Source organism: Saimiri boliviensis, chromosome 2, assembly GCF_048565385.1.
Source record: "Saimiri boliviensis isolate mSaiBol1 chromosome 2, mSaiBol1.pri, whole genome shotgun sequence".
Lineage (NCBI taxonomy): Eukaryota > Metazoa > Chordata > Mammalia > Primates > Cebidae > Saimiri > Saimiri boliviensis.
The window spans coordinates 7,724,972-7,747,125 of record NC_133450.1 but is presented as its reverse complement, the minus strand read 5'-3'; the positions used below and the strand labels follow the sequence as shown (position 1 = coordinate 7,747,125).

Genomic DNA, 22,154 nt, shown 5'->3' with positions numbered 1-22,154 from the left:
TGAGGTCAGGTTACTATTAGAATGCATGGCTCTGTCCTAAGCCGTATGATTAGGGTACTATAATTTTCTACATCTGTTCTAGGTATTTCAGGAGCAAAGCAGGCAGAGGAAAAATTGTGTTGAAAGTTGTATTTGTTTTCCCATCTGGTTGGGCTATTAATTTAGCTCTTTGAGAGATTTAAATTCTAGATAGGGTAGTATTAAATGCCTGGCACTGGGTGATGGCTAGTGAAGGAGTCCAGTGAGTCTGGAAGAATGCTGATGGTTTGGATGAAGTGACATAGGAGTGTTCAGTGGGGAGGGTACAGATTCTGTCAGGGTGATGATGTAAGAGGAGACTGACGAGGAGGTGGTGGTCATAAGGCAGTGTGGTGTGTGTGTGACAGGCAGTGAGGAAGATCTACAGGTATACAGTGATGATACATGATGGGCATATGATAAATTTTTTTTAAATTAAATTGGATTGAATTGGCTTATGGTAAATTTTTTTTAAATTAAATTGGATTGAATTGGCTTATGGTAATATAATGCTTGATTTGGCAATGATATGAGATAACTGAGATTGGCTGGGTATGGTGGCTCATGCCTGTAGTCCCAGCACTTTGGGAGGCCAAGTTGGGCAGATCACAAGTTCAGGAGTTCAAGACCAGCCTGAACAAAATTGTGAAACCCCATCTCTAATAAAAATACAAAAAAAAAATAGCTGAGCGTGGTGTTGCATGCCTGTAGTCTCAGCTACTCAGGAGGCTGAGGCAAGAGAATCACTTGAACCAACCAGGGAGGTGGAGGTTGCAGTGAGCCACTGCACTCCAGCCTGGGCTACAGAGTGAGACTCCATCTCAAAAAAAAAAGATAACTGAGATCAAGTGGAGACAGAAATTCATCAAGTTTAAGCCTGCATTATGCTTACATGGTAATGATCAGTATATATGTATATATATATACACACACACTATATATATATATATCTTACATATATACACACTATATATGGATAACGTATATATTATTCAGTGGATAATCCAAGTTCTGAAAACACTTAGAGAGGTAGAAATGGCTCTTTGAGGCAGTAAACAAGGACAGCAAAAATGGTGATAAATATATGGTGATAAAGATGGGTTGCATGAACTTTATTTTTTATTCTTTTTTTGTCATTGTTTCCATCTGGCATATCAAAAATTTCAAATAAATATAAGAATTTTGCAAACTGAGCAGGTTCCAGTAGAAGGCATTTAGGTGGTATGCAATTTGTCTCTGTCATAAAGAATCCTATTATGAATGCCCTTGTGCATACTAACTTATTCATTTAGGTTGGTATGTTCATTCATTAAACAAATATTTATTGGGTACCTGCTTGGCACCAGGCACTGTTATGAGTGCTGGGGATAGATTTGGAGAACATGTCAGAATGTCCTCTTGAAACTCACATTTTGGTTTGGCAAGAGAGTTTTAAAAAAAGTAAACACAAAATAATATAATTTTAGGCTATGATCAATTCTGTGAAGGCAAAGCAGAGAAAAGAAAGCGTAATGGGAAAAGGAAGGGAAAGCTATTTTAAATAGGGTCATGTGGAAGCAACTTTAAAGAGATGTTTGCTCTGAGACACGAATAATGTGAAGTTTTGAGGGAAGAACATTAGGGGAGTAGGAACAGCAGGAATAAATAACCTAAGGTGGAAATATGCTTGTCAGATTAGAGATACAGCAAGAATGCCTCTGTGGCTGGAGCAGAGTGAGTGAACGAGCCTATGGTAGGAGATGAGGCTGGCAGAAGAGTCAGCAGCCAGTTTAGTGCCTTGTAGGCAGAAGTAAGGAGTTTAGATTATATTCCAATGTGAAGAATTGCCTTAAAGAAGTGCCTTGACCTAAGGTTCTTAGACATAGGATTGCTCTTTTCTAATGATACGAGATTTAAACTCTCTTTCTCTTGAGTGGTATTGTATTTTAAAAATTATAATAAATCAGAGGGAAATAAATTATTGTTGAATATATGTGACTATGTAGGTAGAGTAAATTAAAATGAGTTACACCTTTATGACTTAGCAGGCTTTGATTTACAGATAGATGTGATACATCCATATTCCTGTTCTACTTATTCTGGTTTTCAGAATCAAGAAAATCTCAAATCTGGAGAATCTAAAAAGCTTAGATGTCTTGGATCTTCATGGAAATCAGGTATTGTAGAGCCCTTTCATTTCTTTCTTTTTTGAAAAAAAAAATGTTCAGGAAAATGGTATAAAAGTTTTAAGAATCATACTTGCATTGAAATTTTCAAGAGTTTCTTTATTGATTCACTGAAACTTCTAAGGTATCAAGTTTATTTATATAAGACTTGGTAACTCCTCAGTAGTAAATGACAGATATAGCTTATAAAACATTTGGAATTCTTACAATTATGTCAATTTTATTGTTTATTAACTTGTTTTTATTTTATTTTATTTTTTTAAGAGCTACTTAATGTGGACATCTTAAGCTTTCCCTCCTTGAAATAATCATGTGGTCCCTTCATCACCACAGTTTTTTGTTTTTTTTTTTTTTAAAGAGAGAAAGAAAAAAAGAATAATAAGAAAAAGAATAAAGAAGAGGAAGAAAGAGAAAGAGGAAGAGGGGGAGAGTATGGGGGTATTGCTTTATTGCCCAGGCTAGAATGCAGTCTAAATATGGGTATGCCTATAATTGTGCTTAATAATGGAGACATGAAAGAAATTGAGGGAAGAGAAAAACAAGGAGCCAACCAACATTTCATTTAAACTTCTAAGTTGATATGATGTGGTACTGATAAGAGTGTATGTTTTGTGTATTTAAAGTGGAGAGTTCTATAAATGTTAATTAAGTTTACTTGTTCCAGATCTGAGTTCAAGTCCTGGATGTCGTTGTTAATTTTCTGTCTCATTGATCTGTCTAATATTAATGTTGAAGTCTCCCACTATATTGTGTGGGAGTCTAAGTCTCTTTATAAGTCTTGTATGTCTGGGTATTCCTGTATTGGGTGTGTATGTATTTAGGATCTTTAGCTCTTCTTGTTGTTGCATTGATTCTTTTATCATTATATAATGTCCTTCTTTGCTTCTTTTGATCTTTGTTGCTTTAACGACTATTTTATCAGAGGCAAAAATTGTAACTTCTGCTTTTTATTTATTTATTTTTGCTCTCTGTTTGGTTGGCAAATCTTTCTCTATCTCTTGTTTTGAGTCTTTGTGTATCCTTGAATGTGAGATGGGTCTGGATGCAGCATACTGATGGGTTTTAGTTTTTTATCCAAATTGCCTGTCTTTGGATTGGGGGATTTAGTCAATTTAAATTTAGAATTAATAATGATATATGTGAGTTTAATACTGCCATTTAATGTTAGCTGGCTGTTTTGCCCATTAGTTGATGTAAATTCTTCATTATATTGATGCTCTTTACTTTTTGGTATTTTTTAGAAAGGCTGATACTGTTTGTTCCTTTCTATGTGTAGTGGTTCTTTCAGAAGCTCTTGTAAAGCAGGCCTGGTGGTGATGAAATCTCTGAGTGCTTGCTTGTTCACAAAAAACTTTATTTTTCCTTCACTTATGAAGCTTAGTTTGGCTGGATGTGAAATTCTTGGTTGAAAGTTCTTTTCTTTAAGATGTTGAATATTGGTCCCCACTCTCTTCTGGCTTGTAGGGTTTCTGCTGAGAGATCTGCTGTAAGTCTGATAGGCTTCCCTTTGTGGGTAACCTGACCTTTCTCTCTGGCTGCCCTTAGTGTTTTCTCCTTCATTTCAACCCTGGTGAATCTGACGATTATGTGCCTTGGAGTTGCTCTTCTTGAGGAATATCTTTGTGGTGTTCTGTGTATTACCTGGAGTTGAATATTATCCTGCCTTACTAGGTTGGGAAAATTTTCCTGAATTATATCCTGAAGTGTATTTTTCAGTTTGGATTCATTCTCTTCGTCACATTCAGGTAGGTACACCCATCAAGCGTAGATTAGGTTTTTTCACATAGTCCATATTTCTTGGAGACTTTGCTCGTTCCTTTTTATCTTTTTTTCTCTAATCCTGTCTTCTTGTTTTATTTCACTGAGTTGGTCTTCAACCTCTGAGATATTCCTCAATTCTTCTGCTTGATCAATTCGGCTGTTAAAACTTGTGCATACTTCATGAAGTTCTCATATTGTGTTTTTCAGCTCCATCAATTCACTTATATTCCTCTCTAAATTGTGTATTCTTGTTAACATTTCGTCAAACCTTTTTTCAAAGTTCTTAGTTTCTTTGGATTGAGTTAGAACAAGTTCTTTTAATTCACAGAAGTTTCTTATTATCCACATTTTGAAGCCTGCTTCTGTAATTGGAACACACTTGTTCTCCATCAAGCCTTGTTCCGTTCCTGATGAGGAACTGTGATCCCTTGCTGAGAGAGAGGCGTTCTGATCTTGGGTATTCTCAGCCTTTTTTGGCTGTTTTCTTCCCTTCGTTGTAGATTTATCCATCTGTGGTCTTTATAATTACCGTCTTTGTAATTGGGTTTCTGAGTGGACGTCCAACTTATTGATTCTCAGCGCCGAAATCTGAGCAACCCACTGCGCCGACTAAATCAGCGGCGTTAAGATTGATGGTGCTTTTCTGACGCTGCACTAAGAACCAACGCTCCGAGGCGCCGGCAAAACCGCCTCGCCGGTCACAAGAGTCGCGCTGGCGACCCGTGGGGCTCCTCCGCTGGGAATCTCCTGGTGTGTGAGCAACAAGAATTCATCTGAAAGTGTGGTGTCATCTCGTTCTCTGCGCTTTCACTGGGAGCTACAATCCCGAGCTGCTAGTGATCAGCCATCTTGGATCTCTCTCCTTATTAACTTATTTTTAAAGTACACATTTTCCAACCCCAATCCAAGACCTAGAATATTAGTTTCTTCTACTTAAGTATCTCTTGTTTTATTCCATCTCCTTCCTTCTGCATCGCAGGTAACCACTATTCTAGATTTCATGTTTTTCATTCTTTTGTGGGCTTCTCAGTTGGTTTTATCACATATAGGTGTGCCTAAATAATATATTCTTTAGTAGTATTGTCTCTTAATTTAAAAAATGTATAATATATGTTGTCATCTAGTGTTTGCTTTTTGAATACAGCATTATATTACTGAGATTTAACTATTTTGAGTAGCTATAGTTTTATGTATGGTTGTATGTTCCATGGTAAGACTGTACAAAAACTTTTGCTCCAGTTTCTTATTGATAGACATTTGGTTGTTTCCTGTTTTTGTTGTTGTTGTTGTCTGTTTTATCTCATTTTTTGCTATTATGAATAGTACTTTTAAGAACTTTCTTGTACATGACTCCTCTTCTACATGTTCCGTCTGTATTCTAGAGTATATAGGAGTGAAACTGATGAGTCATAGGCTACTTAAATGTTTAACTTTAAAAGATAATGCCAAATTGCTTTCCAGAGGGAGCATACCAGTTTGTACTCCTACCACTAATACATAATCATTATGCTTCTTATTCTTTTCAGTGGACTTGTCAGACTTTTTAATTTTTTCTGATCGAATTGGTATAAACTGGTATCACTTTGTGGTTTTGATTTATATTTCCTGATTACTATATAATCTAGGGTTCCAATTATGTTCAGTCAATTTGTCTACTCCCATATCTGTCTGAATTTCTATATCTGGTTTGTTATGTTCCCTCTCTTTATTCTTCTCTGTCAGAGCATATTCGCTGTTTTTCAGTCCTTTCATCATCCATTTAAACTTTTGTTTTTGAAATGTGATATTTATAAATAGTTAAAGAGCTACATGCTCATGCAGAATGTAAAGTCTCTTCAGCAATCCTGGGATGATCTGGGAGTCCCTGCCTGTTGATGAACAAGTTCTTCCACAGCTGCTTACAGTTGGTCAGGTGCAAACCTCAGTGTGATCTCTCCAGGCTTTCTAACAGCTTTTGGTTCCAATCGTTTTGGTGAAAAGCTAATGTAATTAATAAAAAAAAAAAAACCTTGATAAATCTTGATTTAATAGGCCACATCTACTAGGTTCTAATCTGGTTCCAGCCCCGTGTGTGTCTCTGTGTGCATGTAGTAAGTGGGAAGAGAGTTGGTGGCCTGGGAATTGTCCAGCTTTGCAGGCCAGTTACTGTCTGTCCAATAAAGGGAAATTACCCAGTTAGATGGTGGTGGAAGGGGAAGAAGAATTAAAGAGGATTGACAGTAAAAGAATATCATATGCAAAGGCATTGAGATAGAAAACAACACAGTAAGTGTTTACCACTGGAGAATAGGGCATGTGTGGAAGGATAGTGAGAGAAGAGATTAGAAAGGTAGGCAACGGCCAGATTGTGGAGGGCTTTGTATGCCAAGCAAAGGAATTGGTATTTTATCCTCTATTTTAAAAACTGTGAATAACTATAAATAAAACATTTTATGATAGCAGTATTTTTCTTGTTTAAAGTGTATATATGAGAAATTATAAACATACGGTTTTTAAATTCTAATATACCTTTAAGAATTTGTGAGTACTACCCAAGATCTTCAAGAGCACCTGATAAATGAATACCATATCATTTGATCTATACTTTATGTGTAGCATTATTTACCAATCATTATGCTGATGAAAAGTGTCTATTCCTTGTTAGCTGACCTGTGTTATGTATTTTATAATTTCAGCATATGTTTGTGATATTGTATATATTAAAATGAAACATTTGTACTGTAAAAATTGCTTCTCAAGGTTCTATAACTATAAGAAGGAAGTTTTAAATGCAAATCTGAGTCGTGTTTCATAATATCTGAATCCAGTAAGCAAAAATTCACGGTATTTAAAAGCAAAGACACAGTCTTAGTGACCTTAGGTTTCTAAAAGCCAGGAATGAACTATTCAAGATGAAAAACTAATGTTCAATTCTAAAAATTTAGCATCTTATAGTAAAAAAGCTAAAAGAAATTAAGTGAATGTTTTTTGTCTTTTGAACTTCTATTAGAAATAAAAATATGCTTGGTACACATTGTGAAATAAAACATAATTGGTTTATGGATGTGAAATCATTCTGAGTAAAGGTGGTGATATTCAGAAAATGGATTGGGAAGTAGAGATGGAGGAGGGGAAATGGAGACAGAATAGTTGAGAGAAACTAATCATAATAATCTTGGTGAGAGGTGATAGTGGCATGAACTAAAGTAGTGGCAATTAAGGATATAAGGGGGCAGAGTGGATAAATATTTAAAAAGTAGAAACATCAAGACTTGGCAATTAATTATATGTGGGTAGTGAATACAGAGGAATCTAGGAGGTTGACTAGGAATTTCTAACCTAGATCTTATGTTGGTTAACCATAATTTTTTCTCTCAGTGAATTTTTGCTTTAACATAGACACAGGTGTGCTTCAAGAAGAATCTATTCTTTCAGTGATCTTTTCCTCCAGGGAGAGCCTGCTGTTTCTGTGGTTGCTTACCTGAAAGCAAACACTTGCCCTTTGTCTATTGCTAGGTAGGAAGGTTATCTTTATCCAGGCAGAGCAGTCTGGGTTACTGTCACACACAAAGGTTAAGACTGGAGTATCCAGCTTTTCCTAGATGTGTTAAGTCTGGCAGTCTATATTGGGACTCTCTGATCCGTATGACCCATAGGTGGGCTTTCCAACATTCCCATCATCTTTTTTCTTGCTGTGAAGTATATCAGTCAATCCATATCTATGTTTTCACCTTACACAACCCTTTGCCTGAGCTGCTATTATCTGCTCTATGCTTGTGACTTTGTCCATGGCTATAAAGAGTCATTAACTTTATTCCATAGCAGATGTTGTACATGATTCTGGCCTGTTGGGTTGCAAACCAAGAAGCCAGATAATATCCTTGGTGATTTTAAAAATATGGGTTGATACCTATATACAAGAATTAACAATGTTTCTTTTCAGACTTTTCTATCTAGAAGGTAACTAAATGCAGACCTTCTAATTGTAAGCCCCACCAGGACCATGTGGAAGGGTAGTTTTCTAAAAGAAATGTTCAGAACTATTAGCAGAAGGGAGAAAACACACTGTGCAGATAATACAACAATTGTGCCCCTTAACTATATATTTATATATTTCTTGAGCTTGGGAAAGTTTTCTATATTTAAACATTGCTTCTTTTCCATTTATATTTGTTATGTCTATATTGTCTTCCATATCTCCATCTTATCTTTTATTCTTCCTATCTGTTTTTCCTTAGCAGTTTGGGAGGATTTCTAAGTTTGTGTTGACATTACTGATGTCTTTTTCTACAGTATCTATTTTGCTTTTTACTGGCTTCATGCATTTTGAATTCTATCACCTGTTTAGTTTTAAAATGTTTTGTTCCATGTCTTATTATACAGTTTTATCATCTGTGAATACTCATAATCTTATTTCTTCTTTTTCAACTTCTATATGATTCTATTTTACATTAGTTAGATCAAAACTCTTAGAACACATTTTAAATGTGGTCATAGGTTATGTTTATGTATTATTGAATTTACAATAAACATATATTTCTCTTCTGGAAACTAGATAGAACCTAAATAGTGTTTTTTGAATGTAAGTATCCAAGTAACAATGTGACATATAGATTAGACATCTAATAAAAGTAATTTTAGCTAACATCTGCTTTGAAGCGTTAGAAAAAAATTTCAAATATACCGTGATGACAATACAAATGAGCAAATTAATCTCTAGTGACTGTGAAATTCATTTTAATGTTCAGAAGAAATGTGTTATGTGCATGACTCATTGCTATTTAAGTACTTATCAGGCTGATGAAATCCTTCATGAGGACCCCTATTTTGTGTGATACAGAAACTCATCCCATTGTGCTATACTTGCTCTATTGTAATAGTGGGGCTTAACATCACTTGAGCTGTCATCATTTTACAGTGTTACGGTTTTTACTTATCCTCCCCTTCGTGTGCAGCCCAAACTTCTCTGCTGCAGTTTAGTGCTGATTATTATTATTTTTCACGACTGAGTCTCACACTGTCATCCCAGGCTGGAGTTGGGGACACAATCTTGGCTCACTGCAACCTCCGCCTCCTGGGTTCAAGTGATTCTCCTGCCTCAGACTCCTGAGTAGCTGGAATTATAGGTGCACACCACCATGCCCGGCTAACTTTTGTATTTTTAGTAGAGGCCGGGGTTTCACCATGTTGGTGAGGCTGGTCTTGATCTCCTGACCTTGTGATTTATCTACCTCAGCCTCCAAAAGTGCTGGGATTACAGGCGTGAGCCACTGCACCCAGCTGATTGTTAATGGCAGCAGCAGGCCGCCTGGAGTGTCTGTTGCCATCACACTGGCTGAAGCAGGGAGGCATGGCCAGGGCTACATGCTCCACGTGCTCCACGTAGTTAGCGGGAGCCCCACCCCTTCTGGGTTTGGGCAGGAGCTTCTGGGTGCTGCTGTAACCGCCCAAGCCATGGCTGTAGACCTGGATATCCCTATGCTGTTGGGGCCCCACAGTAGGTGGGAGCCCCACCCTCCTGGGTACAGCTGCAACCTCCCAAACTGCAGCTGTGGACCCAGGAAGCTCCCCCCACACCTGTGCCCTGGCAACTTCCGAAATGTCTGCTCCTGCTGTCTGGATTCTCTTTGCTCTCGGTGCCTGCTCCAATCTCAGAGCAAAGATGGGTTTGAGCCTGGGTGCCGTGGTACCTTGGCCAGGTATGCACATGCTTGGGGCAGTGCTGACACACTGGCCCCTTGCCACCTCAGCCCCTCTGGACTTTCAGTGCCAAAAAGCACAGGAGGGAAGCAGAGGAGGCCTGAGGGCAGCTAGGTACTGGCCTACAGGTGCACCTTCATACCTACATCTTGGGTGCCATGAATGGCATCAGGATGCAAACAGTTTCCTGGGTGAAAGGGGGCAGGTCTGAAGGCTGGGGGCCAGGCTGCCAGTCCCACCAATTGGAGTGGGAACTTGTGGTACCTTTTCTGGGCCTTCCCGTGGCTGCCCATGGACCAATCAGCATGCACTTCCTCTACCCTGAGGCCCATAAAAGGCCAGGACTCAGCCAGAGCTGAACCAACATCGGGTTGACCAGATATGGAGAGGAGCAACCCACTCTAGGGCCTTCTCTTTGTTGACAGCTGCAGAGACATTGGGATGACCATCCACAGAGAGGAACAACTCACTCTAGGGCCTCCTCTCTGCTGAGAGCTGCAGAGATGATGGGATGATCAGTTGCAGAGAGGAGCTGTCATCTCTGCTGATAGCTGAACACTTGTCAAGATGACTTGCCTAGTAGAGAGAAGCCACCTTCTCTGTTAGGAGCTGAATATTCATTGGGACACTCTGGGTGTGGAAAGGAGCTGCTCTATTACTTAAGAAAGCTCCTTGGGCAGGCACGGTGGCTCACCCTGTAATCTCAGCACTTGGGGAAGCTGAGGCAGGCAGATCATGAGGTCAGGAGATCGAGACTATCCTGGCTAACATGGTGAAACCCTGTCTCTACTAAATATATAAAAAATAAGCCAGATGTGGTAGCACATTCCTGTAGTCCCAGCTACTTGGGAGGCTGAGGCAGGTGAATCACTTGAACCTTGTAGGTGGAGGTTGCAGTGAGCCAAGATTGTGCCACTGCACTCCAGCCTGGGAGACAGGGTGAGACTCCATCTCAGAAATAATAATAACAAAAAGCTTCTCTTTGTCTTGGTTACCCTCTACTTGTCTGTGTACCTCACTCTTCCTGGTTGCAGGACAAGAACTTGGGACCCACAGAATTTGCGACCCCCAGAATGGCAAGGCTAAAAGAACTGTAACACAAACAGGGCTGAGACATGCCCCTTGCTTGCCATGTTGCAGGCAAAGAGAAGGGAACTGTGGCCCTTCAGGACACCTAGGCTTGGGAGCTCCCCAGGCTGTGGCTGTGACTCCCTCTTTGGGGCCCTGAGGTTCCTGGTATATCCAAGCTTCCGGGCACCACCATGTTCCCCAGTGCCGGCTGCGGGAGCTGCTTGCAGTGCTCCTGGTCCAGCCACAGACTCTCAGAGAGCTGGTGTCTGTGCCAGCATGTGGAGCTGCCCATCCTGCCGTAGCAGCCAGCATGTCTGACTGTGCATGGTGGCCAGACCCCATGCTTGCTCACACATCCTTCACAGCTCCATGCCTGACTTGCCCTTAGCAGGCATGGGACCCAGGCCAGTAGCATGAGCTGAGCATAGCCTGCCAGGGCAAGTAGGTAAAAATGAGCCCAGTGAGCCAGAGTGAAACTTGGGCAAAGGTGCCACTGGCCACAGAGGTTTCTGGCCAGAAAAGTGACATCCTAAAGATCCTGTAACATTATATGCACATGCGTATCCCATGATTGAAGTCCTCTTGTTTTAAACACCATTTTGCACCCTCACTAAACATCTCCTCTCATGAGCTCTTGACCTCAGGTGATCCACCCACCTCGGCCTCCCAAAGTGCTAGGATTACAGGCGTGAGCCACTGTGCCCGGCAGCATCTCCTCTCTTAAGTTTTCCATTAATAAAAAAAATACTTACCCTCACCTTCTACTGGGAATCGTAGTTCCTTGACTCTTTCCATTCAGACTCGACTGCTCTCAAGATCTTGCAGTTTAAATAGAATTAACAAGGGTAACTTGATGGTTGTTCCTTTCCCTTGCCTTTTCTGTCCGAGGGCGGACTTACTTTGTTAAAACATGATGAACTTATGTACCTTGGGCTCACAGTATGTTTTTATTTGGCAGGTAGTGTGTAGCCTTCACAAGACCTGGCAAAGTATCGAGCACTTAAAGTTGCCTAATGGACTCATTGATTATTTGATGAAATTTACTTCAAGTATTTACTATGGTCAAATTGTAAAACATGATCTTTTAGTTAATGTTCACAAGTTACGTGACTCCATATTATCTACAACATAGGAAATTGAAAATAGATTTTTAAATGTCTACATATAAACTTGCCACTGAATCCAGTGATTTTGAATATTTTATTTTTAGGGTTTTTAGAACATGGATATTTCAGGTTGTTGCCTGCTAATCACCCCTTTCCTATTTTTTTCAACAGATTACCAAAATTGAAAATATTAATCATTTGTGTGAGTTGAGAGTTTTAAATCTCGCCAAAAACTTTTTAAGCCATGTTGATAATCTTAATGGGCTGGATTCACTAATTGAACTTAACCTGCGACACAATCAAATCACTTTCGTGGTGAGTATTGAAATAGAATTGATATGTACTTTCTGGCTTTTTTTCAAAGCAATGAAACAAATGTTGTAACATGGCTTTCTGCAAAGTAAGACTCTATGGTTATTTAGGTTTTTTTCTGAATTTAAATTGTGGATGTAATTATTAAGCTTTGTAATATGTTGATTTGGGAGGTAGTGAGGTGTTTTCCATTTTAAAGAATAAATATAACATTAGAAACACAATAGAAGTGTTATCACTCAATGAATCATTTGGTGTAAATGAGTAGTAAATCCTTTCCTGTTTTATCATGGATACAGAATTAATAAGAGAGAGGGTTATTTGTGACTGAAAGTTGAGAAATTATTTTACCAAGAGGAAAAAGGCACAGAGAGGAGAGGTTGAGAGTTGTGAAGATACACATAAATACTCTATGCTTTGCAGTTTTTAAAGAGGCAGCTTGGCATAGTGGAAAAAACATTGCATAGGGCATCAGAGGCGCAGTTCTGGTCTTAGCTTCATCTCTTGTTAGCTGTGTGACCTTGGGTAAGTCATAACTCTCCTGGACTCAGTTTAGCTTTTTCTAAAATGACGACATTGGACCAGTTTGACTCTAGGGTGTTTTTGGTTTGTTGGTGCTGAAAAAAGTCATGAAGATGGTAGAGAACTGGCATGTGAACAGGAGGAAAAAGAGTTTGATTGTGGGGGCAAAACTGTGGAAAGGAGATTCTAAAACTCTGAGATCAACTTGGTCAAATTTATGATTTTGCTGGAAGTCAGCAATTAAGTAGAAGTTTGATGCGGAGATATTTTGTATTTGTACATATGTGAAGAGCAATAGAAGTGTAACTGTTCTGCTGTGTCATATGATACAGGTAATGAGGAACATTATTCGCTCTTTTAACAAGTTTCCTTTGTACAAATGCTATAGAAAAACTGCATTAGGTTCTCTCTAGTATCATTTATGCACTTTTAAAGGCACAATATAACTCTTAACTCTTTCAATACATTGAGTTCCCTTGTAAGGATTAAGTGTACTATAAATGGTACACTTGAAAAGGCTGGGGGAGAGATGATACCTTATTTTTATGCCTCATTGTAATGATTGGTTTCATTTTGGACTTTTCCCAGAAAATATGAGTCAGGTAATGCTCATCTCTTCTAGAAGGTTAGGATAATTTTAGAACACTATCCAAGACGTGGGTTTATTCCATAACTTCTAAATTCTGTCAAGCCCTTCCCAGATTAGATACAATGCTGGAACACGACTGTTTATTTAAAAGACATTCAGATTGGGTTAACCTGTTATGTTGCTAAATCTCCAAGAACTATTCAGTCAGGACTCAGTTTGTCCTTAGGACCTTGGGTCTGGTAAGATTCTGAAAAGCTTTGTTAGAGTAGGGAGCAGGAGTCTATTGGCCCTAGCATATTCGTACCTATTGTGGCTTTCATTTGGAAAGTGCATAATGTATATTCAGGAGGTTGCTTACTGAATTTCCCGTTGGGTATTATGTTTAATCATTACTGTTATAGTTTAGGCAGCAGTAAACAACTTATGGAAGAGGAAATTTCATTAATTTATAAAAGTTAAAAAGACAGTAAGTATCATGCATATTAATTACAGTCAATTGTGAAATTTGCTATGTATCAAATTTACCATATCCATAAATTGTGAAATATATGGATAAATAAACTTCATCCAACTCTTATTTCTTTTTCAAAGCATCTCTTTCTTAAAAGATTCAAGGGACTTTAAAATATGAAGATACCTTTTTTTCCATCACTTTTTTCTCCAGGATCAGACACCACACTCATTCTTCTGGCTTTTTTTTTCTTTCATGGTTTTGATTTTCCTCAGTAGCTGGTAATCTTTAAATGAAGGGCCATGTTAAGTAGTAGGGTGTCCTGTGCAGTTGAATAGATCTTTTTAACCGTAAGATCTCACTCTAGTATGATCATTTGATTTGTGTAAGTTCTTGAATCCCACACATTTGTGAACTTCCCTTTCGTGTAAGTGAAGGGGAAAAGGCAGACTCACTCAGTGATTGCCAAAATAAGAAGACTTTTCTATTAGGGGTAGAAAAACTTTGTTTTCATTTGTGCCAGATGAAATAGTCAATTCTTTTTTCCCTCTGATTCTTTTGTAGAGGTAGTTAATCATCTCTATAGATAAAACACCCACACTTTCCATCCTTCCTTGACAAATAACTCTATTTTGTTTGGAGAAGAGTTCCTGAAGCTGTAGCTGAGGATTTCTTCAGCCAGCTGGTCTGCACATGTTTATGTTCATGACAGGAGTGGGAGTGGGTGGGTTTGTTGGTGTTCCAAAAATAGCTGTTGAGTAGACAGATCTTTAATTATACACCTACTTGATTCAGCACAGTTCACTGCAGTCCATGCTTGCTCATTGTATGTACTGACCCAGTGTGGAGTAAGATGGCATTCAGTCAGAAAGAATTGCTGCCTTTGAGTGAAACATCTCTCTTGTAGTTCTGAGCTGCAGTTCTCTCTGCTCAGGGTTATCTCCACTAAGATCCCATCAGCTTTTCAGCTGCCTGAAATTCATCACAAGTGGTGATCAGTTAATGATAACTCTTTTGTTAGGATTTTCATAAATTTACTCATTTTTGTGTATTTTTATTGCTTCACTCATTGAATCTCGGAAAGGTGAAACAAATGCATTACCTACCTACCATCTTGAACAGAAACTTTCTCTAATGTTTTTGATGTAGAAAAGTTACTGCTTGTTTATTCACAAATATTTATTCACAAATATTTTTAGCTTGTATGACATCTTTCTCTTTTACAAATTATGAAGTAGCTTGTATCCAAATTATGAAGTTATGAATTATATGAAATTATTAATTATATCCAAGTTATGAAGTGGCTTATATCCAAAAGACAGGCAATAACAAATGATGGCAGGAATGTGGAGAAAAGGGAACCCTTGTATACTGTTGATAGGAATGTGAATTAGTACAACCACTATGGAAAATAGTTTGGAAATAGTTTGGAAACCTCCAAGCTGTTTTCCATAGTGGTTGTACTAATTTACTAATGTACTAATTTACATTCCCCCCAACAGTTCATTTGCAACAATATGAATGAACTGGAGATCATGTTAAGCAAAATAAACCAGGCATGGAAAGACAAATGTCACATGTTCTCACTTATTTGTGGGATCTAAAAATTAAATCAATTGAACTCGTAGATATAAAGAGTAGGAAGATGGTCATCAGAGACTGTGAAGGGTAGTGAGGAATTGAGGGGAGGTGGAGATGGTTAATGGGTACAAAAAAATAGAAAAAATAAGACCTAATATTTGATAGCAGGACAAGGTGATAATAGTCAATAATAAATTAATTGTATATTTTAAAATAATATAAATGAATTGTTTGGAATTCAAAGGATACATGCTTGAGAGGATGGATAACCCATTGTCCATGTTGTGCTTATTACACATTGCATGCCTGTATCAAAACATTTCATGTACCCCATAAATATATAGACCTATGTACCCACAAACATTTTTAAAAAATAAAAAAATTTAAAGGAAAAAATAAATGAAACTCAAAACAAATCATGAAACATTTCAGATATCCCCCAAATAATAGGAACTAATATTATCAACATTTGTATATGTCTTTTGTTTTATCTGTTTCTTTCTCAAGTTTTGTGTTAGATATTTCATATATTAATTTTCAGTTTATTAGAAAACTTTACACTTTTGTAATAAAAGCATTTAAGCCTGTAAATTTCCCTCTAGGAACCACTTCAGCTTCTTCCTATAAGTCTTGAAACTTAGTATTTTTTTTATTATTTAATTCTAAACATTTTCTAAGTTCCATTTCTTCTTTTATTCATGTGATATTTAGAAGTACACCTTAACATTTTGAAATGTATGAATTTTTTATTCTATGGCCATTATTTTCTAATTTAATTGCATTGTGACTAATAAATGTAGATGACATGTAATTGGTTCTTTGAAGTTTGCTGAGGTTTTTATTTCTTATTTATTGCCTAGTATGTGGTTAGTATCTATAGTTGGTGCCTACTATCAATATATTTGTCTGGTATTTGTCAGTATTCTGAAGCTATGTTTCTAGAAACATACAACTTTAAAATTAATATATCTTCTTAGTAATTGTTCTTTTTATCATTATATATTAACTGTCTTTATTACTAACTCCTTCATTAAGCAAGTATTTTACAAGCATGGGCCAATTGCCAGGCATTGTTCTAGGTAGTCAGGATATAACAGGACATTAATAATACTGACTACCTTAATGTTTATTTAATGTCAATACTAGGCTTTTCTGGTAATTTTTTCTTGGTATATCTTTTAAATTTCCTAACCTTTTAGGAAATTTTTAAAATTTGATATAATTTCAGACAATGATGTAATAACAGTATAAAGAATTCCCAGTACAAAATGCACCCAGATTCTCTAAATGATAACATTTTGCTATATCTGCTTTATCTTCTCTCTTGCTTACTTTCTCCCTTCTTCTTTCTCCTTATATCTGTCAGTTAATATATACTTTTTTCCAACCATTCAAGAGTAAGTTGCAGGCGTAATGCCTCTTCATTGCCACGTATTTCAGTGTGTATTTCCTAAAAACAAGGAATTGTCTTATAACAACAGTACCATTATCAAACTTAGGAAATTAACATTGGTATGATGGCATTTATCTAATCTATAGATCTCATTTGGATTTTGCCATTTGTCCCAACAGGGTCCTTTATAGCAAAAGAAAGTATAAGATCATGCATTGCATTCAATTATTATATCTCCTTAGTATTCTTTAATCTGGAAGAGTCTTTTTTTTTTATATTTCATGACATTGACATTTATGAAGAGTATGGCAGGAATATCACAGAAAAGACGCTGAGTTCTTTTCAGTGTATATCAAGTATGTATTCTTTAAATTCCAACTTTTTTCTTATAAAGAATGCATAATCCCCTTTTGAAACACATAATCTGAGAATCTGTCTTATAACTGGAGACTTTATTATACTAATTGTGATTACTGATATATTTAGATTTTTTACTTTGATGTTATTTCATGCTTCCTCTTTGTTCTGTTATCCCTATGTTTTTATTTTCTCCTGTCTTATTTTGGGTTGATGGTGTTTTCTCTGTTCTTTATTATTCACTTTAATGGTTACTCTTAGCATTTTAAAATATACACTTGACTTAAATCATAGAGTTAATACACATCTCTAATACAATTCTAAAGATAAGGACCTTAGAATTGTTTAATCCAGTAACGCTTTCCATTTTTTTTTTTTTTTTTTTTTTTGAGACGGAGTTTCGCTCTTGTTACCCAGGCTGGAGTGCAATGGCGCGATCTCGGCTCACCGCAACCTCCGCCTCCTGGGTTCAGGCAATTCTCCTGCCTCAGCCTCCTGAGTAGCTGGGATTACAGGCACACGCCACCATGCCCAGCTAATTTTTGTATTTTTAGTAGAGACGGGGTTTCACTATGTTGACCAGAATGGTCTCGATCTCTTGACCTCGTGATCCACCCGCCTCGGCCTCCCAAAGTGCTGGGATTACAGGCTTGAGCCACCGCGCCCGGCCACGCTTTCCATTTTACATGTTTTTGTTGCCTGGTATTTTCTTTATATTCTTTTACTCCCCCCCCCGCCCCAAAATAAGACATTTTCATTGCCATTGTTTCCACTCAGTGCTTATTTGGATGTATCTCCATGCTTGTTTGGGTTCACTACTCCTTTCTGTATCTCTGTCTATCCTTCTTCCCAAAATATATTATTTAGAAAAAGATAACTCTGAAGTCTCTCAGTTTTTGTTTATCAAAAGATGAGTTTATTTTGCTTTTATTCATGATTGTTGGTTTGACTTGATTGACAGTTATTTTTCTCCCAGATGGTTTGAAGATTATATTTCATTGTCTTTGAGCTTCTGTTATTGTCCTTAAAATGTCTACTAACTTTTGTGTGTGTGTGTGTGTGTGTGTGTGTGTGTGTGTAGGATATCTTCTTTTCCTTACTCTGGTTACCTTTAAGATTTCTTTTTGAAGTCCTTCAGATCTACTATGATATATTTAGGTGTGGAACTATCTTATTTTGCCAATTTGAAGCACACATTTTTCATATTCCAACAACTCTGAAATCTAGATATGTCTTACAATCCGTGGAATGCTTAAAATCAATGTTAGACAGTCTACAGCAATTTCATTGCTTAAATATATGTGGACTTGGTTATAGCTGTTTATACTATTGTTCAGTTGTTGGTACTATATGTTTTAAGTTTAATCGCTGTTTGAAATGTATTTTAAAATATTACATTACACCATGATATGGAATTGAAATGAAACATTCTATTCAAAAAGTTATGGAAATAGAGCAGCAAAGACATAAGTCTTTATATTAATATTAGTGAGACAAATTATTTTTCCTTTAAAGAATGACTGCAATTCTACCTGCTCTTGCTAATTAACAATCAAATACTTTAAAAGGAAGTTAGCCATGTATTGGTGAAGCTGTATTACATTCAATACTGAGATTGATTCAGAGAGATTGCCTATCATGTGTCAAGCAATGCAACCGAAGGCAGGAGAAGTTGAGGAAACCCTTTGGAATAGATGAAAAATCTCAAAATAACAAGAAGCCGTGTGAACAATTCATGTTGGTACTTTCTTTATCTTACAGTTTCAAAACATACAGAATGGGTTTCAGTATTTGGAAGAAAATCCCATAGTCAATAATGGAGCACACTTTTAGGACATACTGCATCATTGATGTTCTTAATGGCATAGAAGACAATAGTGAGTGAAAAGCATGGATGTTATTAGTTGAAATGTGATTCAGAAGTTTAAATCTAAGTATGAAGACCTTTTCTCCATACTTTATTGAGGGATAATTTAGGTACAGTAAAATACATAATCAACTGTACAGTTCAATAACTTCTATTTAATCTGAGTAATTTCATGTGACTGTCACTCAGATCAAAATATAAAATACTATATCACCTCAGAGAGTTCCCTTGTTCCTCTTTCTAGTCAATACCCTCCCCTGCCCCACAGGTATTCTGACTTCTATCTCTGTGGATTAATTTTGCCTGTTTTTGAGCTTTATATAAAGTACATATATAAAGAGTATGAACTCTTTTGTATAGTCAACATAATGTCTTGATATTCACCCATTTTGTTGTGCATATCAGTAGTTTAAAAAATTGCTGAGCTGTATTCCATTGTAGAAATATCATACAATTTGCTTATTCATTTTTCTGTCCACAGACACATAGGTCATTTCCAATTTTTGGCTCTTACAAATAAAGCTGCTGTGGATATTCTTGTAGTTTAAAAAAATTATTTATTTATTTAGGGATAGGGTCTCATTACATTGCCCAGGCTCATTTTGAACTCCTGGGTTCAACTGATCCTCCTGGCTTAGCCTCCTGAAGTGCTGGAATTATAGTCATGGGCCACCAAACATGGCTATTGTTTTTAATTTACATATATATTTTGGTGGACAAATGCTGTCATTTCTCTTAGGTAAATACATAGGAGTGTTATTACTGAGTCATAGGATGGGTAGATATCTAAATTTATTAGAAACTGCCAGTTTTATGAAGTAATTGTACCATTTTATACTCCCAGCAGCAATAGAGTTCTCATTGCTCAATACCTTGTCAAAGTTTGTCAGTCTTTATAATTTTAGCAATTCTATGATTCTTATTGTGCTTTTAATTTACATTTCCTTTATTACTAATGATGCTGAACACCTTTTCAAGTATCCTTTCATCTTTTATGAAGTATCACTTCAAATCTGTTACCTGTTTGAAAAAATTAGGTTGTGTTTTTATCATTCTAGATTCAGATCCTCTATTTGATATATGTATTGAGTGTATTTTCTCCATGTCTTGCTCTTTACTCTCTTAACAGTGTTTTTGATGTGTAGAAACTTCTAATTTTAGTGAAGTTCAGCTTGTCAATTGGTTTTCTCTAATTGTTATTGTCTTTTTTGTCCTGTCTGAGAAATCTTTGTCTATCCCAATATCATGACTATGTTCACCTATGTTTTCCTCCAGAGGTTTTATAGTTTTACCTTTCTATTTAGGTATGTGATTCACTTCTATTTTCATTTATTTGCTTATTTATTTGAGATAGAGTCTTACTCTGTTGCCCAGGCCGGAGTACAGTGGCTTGAACATAGCACACTGTAGCCTTGACCTTCTGGGCTGAAGCAATCCTCCTACCTCAGCCTTCCATGTAGCTGGGACTACAGGCACATGCCACCATACCTGGCTAATTTTTTTTTATTTTTTGTACAGACGAGGTCTTACCATGTTGCCTAGGCTGGTCTCAAACACCTGGGCTCAAGTGATCCTTTTATCGTGGCCTCCCACAGTGTCAGAGTTTATAGGCATGAGCCACCATGCCCAGCCTGTGATCCATTTTTAATTAAGTTTGTGTATGCCGTGAGGTAAGGGATTATGTTTCCTTTATCCCACATAGGGATATCTATTTTCTTCCTCACCTTTTATTGAAAAAAACTTTCTTTCCCTACTGAATTAAATTGTCTCTATTGAAATCGAGCACTAATCAAATGGATCTTTTTCTGGACCCTCTATTCTGTTCCATCTATTTCTATACTTACTATATACACTAGCGTATATAGTATACGCTAGTGTATATAGTAAGTATAGAAAGTGGAGATATTTTGGAAGTTCAACAGATTTACTTTGTAACTTACTTTTTATGTATGCATAAGAATGATACTCAATTTACTTTGTGTAACTTACTTTTTATGTATGCATAAGAATGATACTCAATTTAAAAAAAAACCTGGTTAGGTAAGCCCAAAAGAGCTCTTTCAGTAATAAATAAAAATTTTAAATGATTTATCATTTTACTATAAGTTAATTATAAGTTTACTTTCCCCAAGTGCTGAATAAAATAATGTTAAATTTAATAAAATGTGGTAATTTTATTAGCATACCTAATATTTGTGTTTCCTAAATCTTCAGATTCATAACTTTTATTATTTATTTATTTTTGAGATGGAATTTTGCTCCTGTTTCCCCTGCTGGAGTGCAATGGTGCCATCTTGGCTCACTGCAAGCTCTGCCTCCCGAGTTCAAGTGATTCTCCCGCCTCAGCCTCCCAAGTAGCTGGAATTACAGATGTGCACCCCCACACCTGGCTAATTTTTAGTAGAAACTGGGTTTCACCATGTTGGTCAGGCTGGTCTTGAACTCCTAACCTCAAATGATCAACCTGCCTCAGCCTCCCAAAGTGTTGAGATTACAGGCATGAGCCACCATGCCTGGCACATGTCTTTCGTTTATTATGGGAACATGCTGAGTCTTTATATTTTCTAACATTGCGCTTCTATTTTCTGACTTTCCACTTCTTAAACACCTGCTAGATAGAGTATGGACCTTTTCATTCTAGTCTTTGTTTCTTAATCTCTCTCATTGTTATTTCTCTCTGCTTCATTTCTTCATTCTTACCACTTACCTGGTTCTACCTTTGAATTCACTAAATTTATCCTCAATTTGTCTAATTTGATTTTCAGTCCATCCATTGAGTTTTTAAAAATGACCATAGTTTTTTCTTTGTAGAAGTTCTACATGATTTTTTAAAAAATAAATGCCCAGATTTCTTTACTTCTAATACAGGCATACCTTGGAGATACTGTGGGTTTGGTTCCAGACCACCACAATAAAGCAAATGTAGCAATAAAATGACTTACACGAAGTTTTTAGTTTCCCAGTGTATATAAAAGTTATGTTTACCTGATACTGTAGTCTATTGAATGTGCTATATAGCGTTATGTCTAAAAAAACCAATGTACATACCTTAATTCAAAAATACTTTAGAACTAAAAAAATGCTAATGATCATCTGATCTTTCAGTAAGTTGTAATCTTTTTGCTGGTGGAGGGAGAGTCTTGCTGTGATGTTAATGGCTGCTGACAGATCCAGGTGATGGTTGTTGAAGGTTGGGATAGCTGTGGCATAAAAATCAGACAACAATAAAGTTTGCCTCATTGACCCTTCTTTTCATGAAAGATTTCTCTGTAGCATGAGATA

The 22,154-nt window shown here is 36.8% G+C and overlaps 1 protein-coding gene across 5 annotated transcripts in view; it reads left to right on the top strand.

The window, feature by feature from the left end:
- The window catches only part of LRRC49 (leucine rich repeat containing 49), a 141,486-nt gene that overhangs the window by 23,919 nt on the left and 95,413 nt on the right, over positions 1-22,154 (top strand). For all 5 annotated transcript variants that reach the window (XM_074392730.1, XM_010340288.3, XM_074392731.1 and 2 more), the window contains 2 exons: positions 2,108-2,174; positions 11,972-12,115. In XM_074392730.1, the coding sequence (XP_074248831.1) occupies positions 2,108-2,174; positions 11,972-12,115 (211 nt within the window). The remainder of the gene's footprint in view (positions 1-2,107; positions 2,175-11,971; positions 12,116-22,154) is intronic.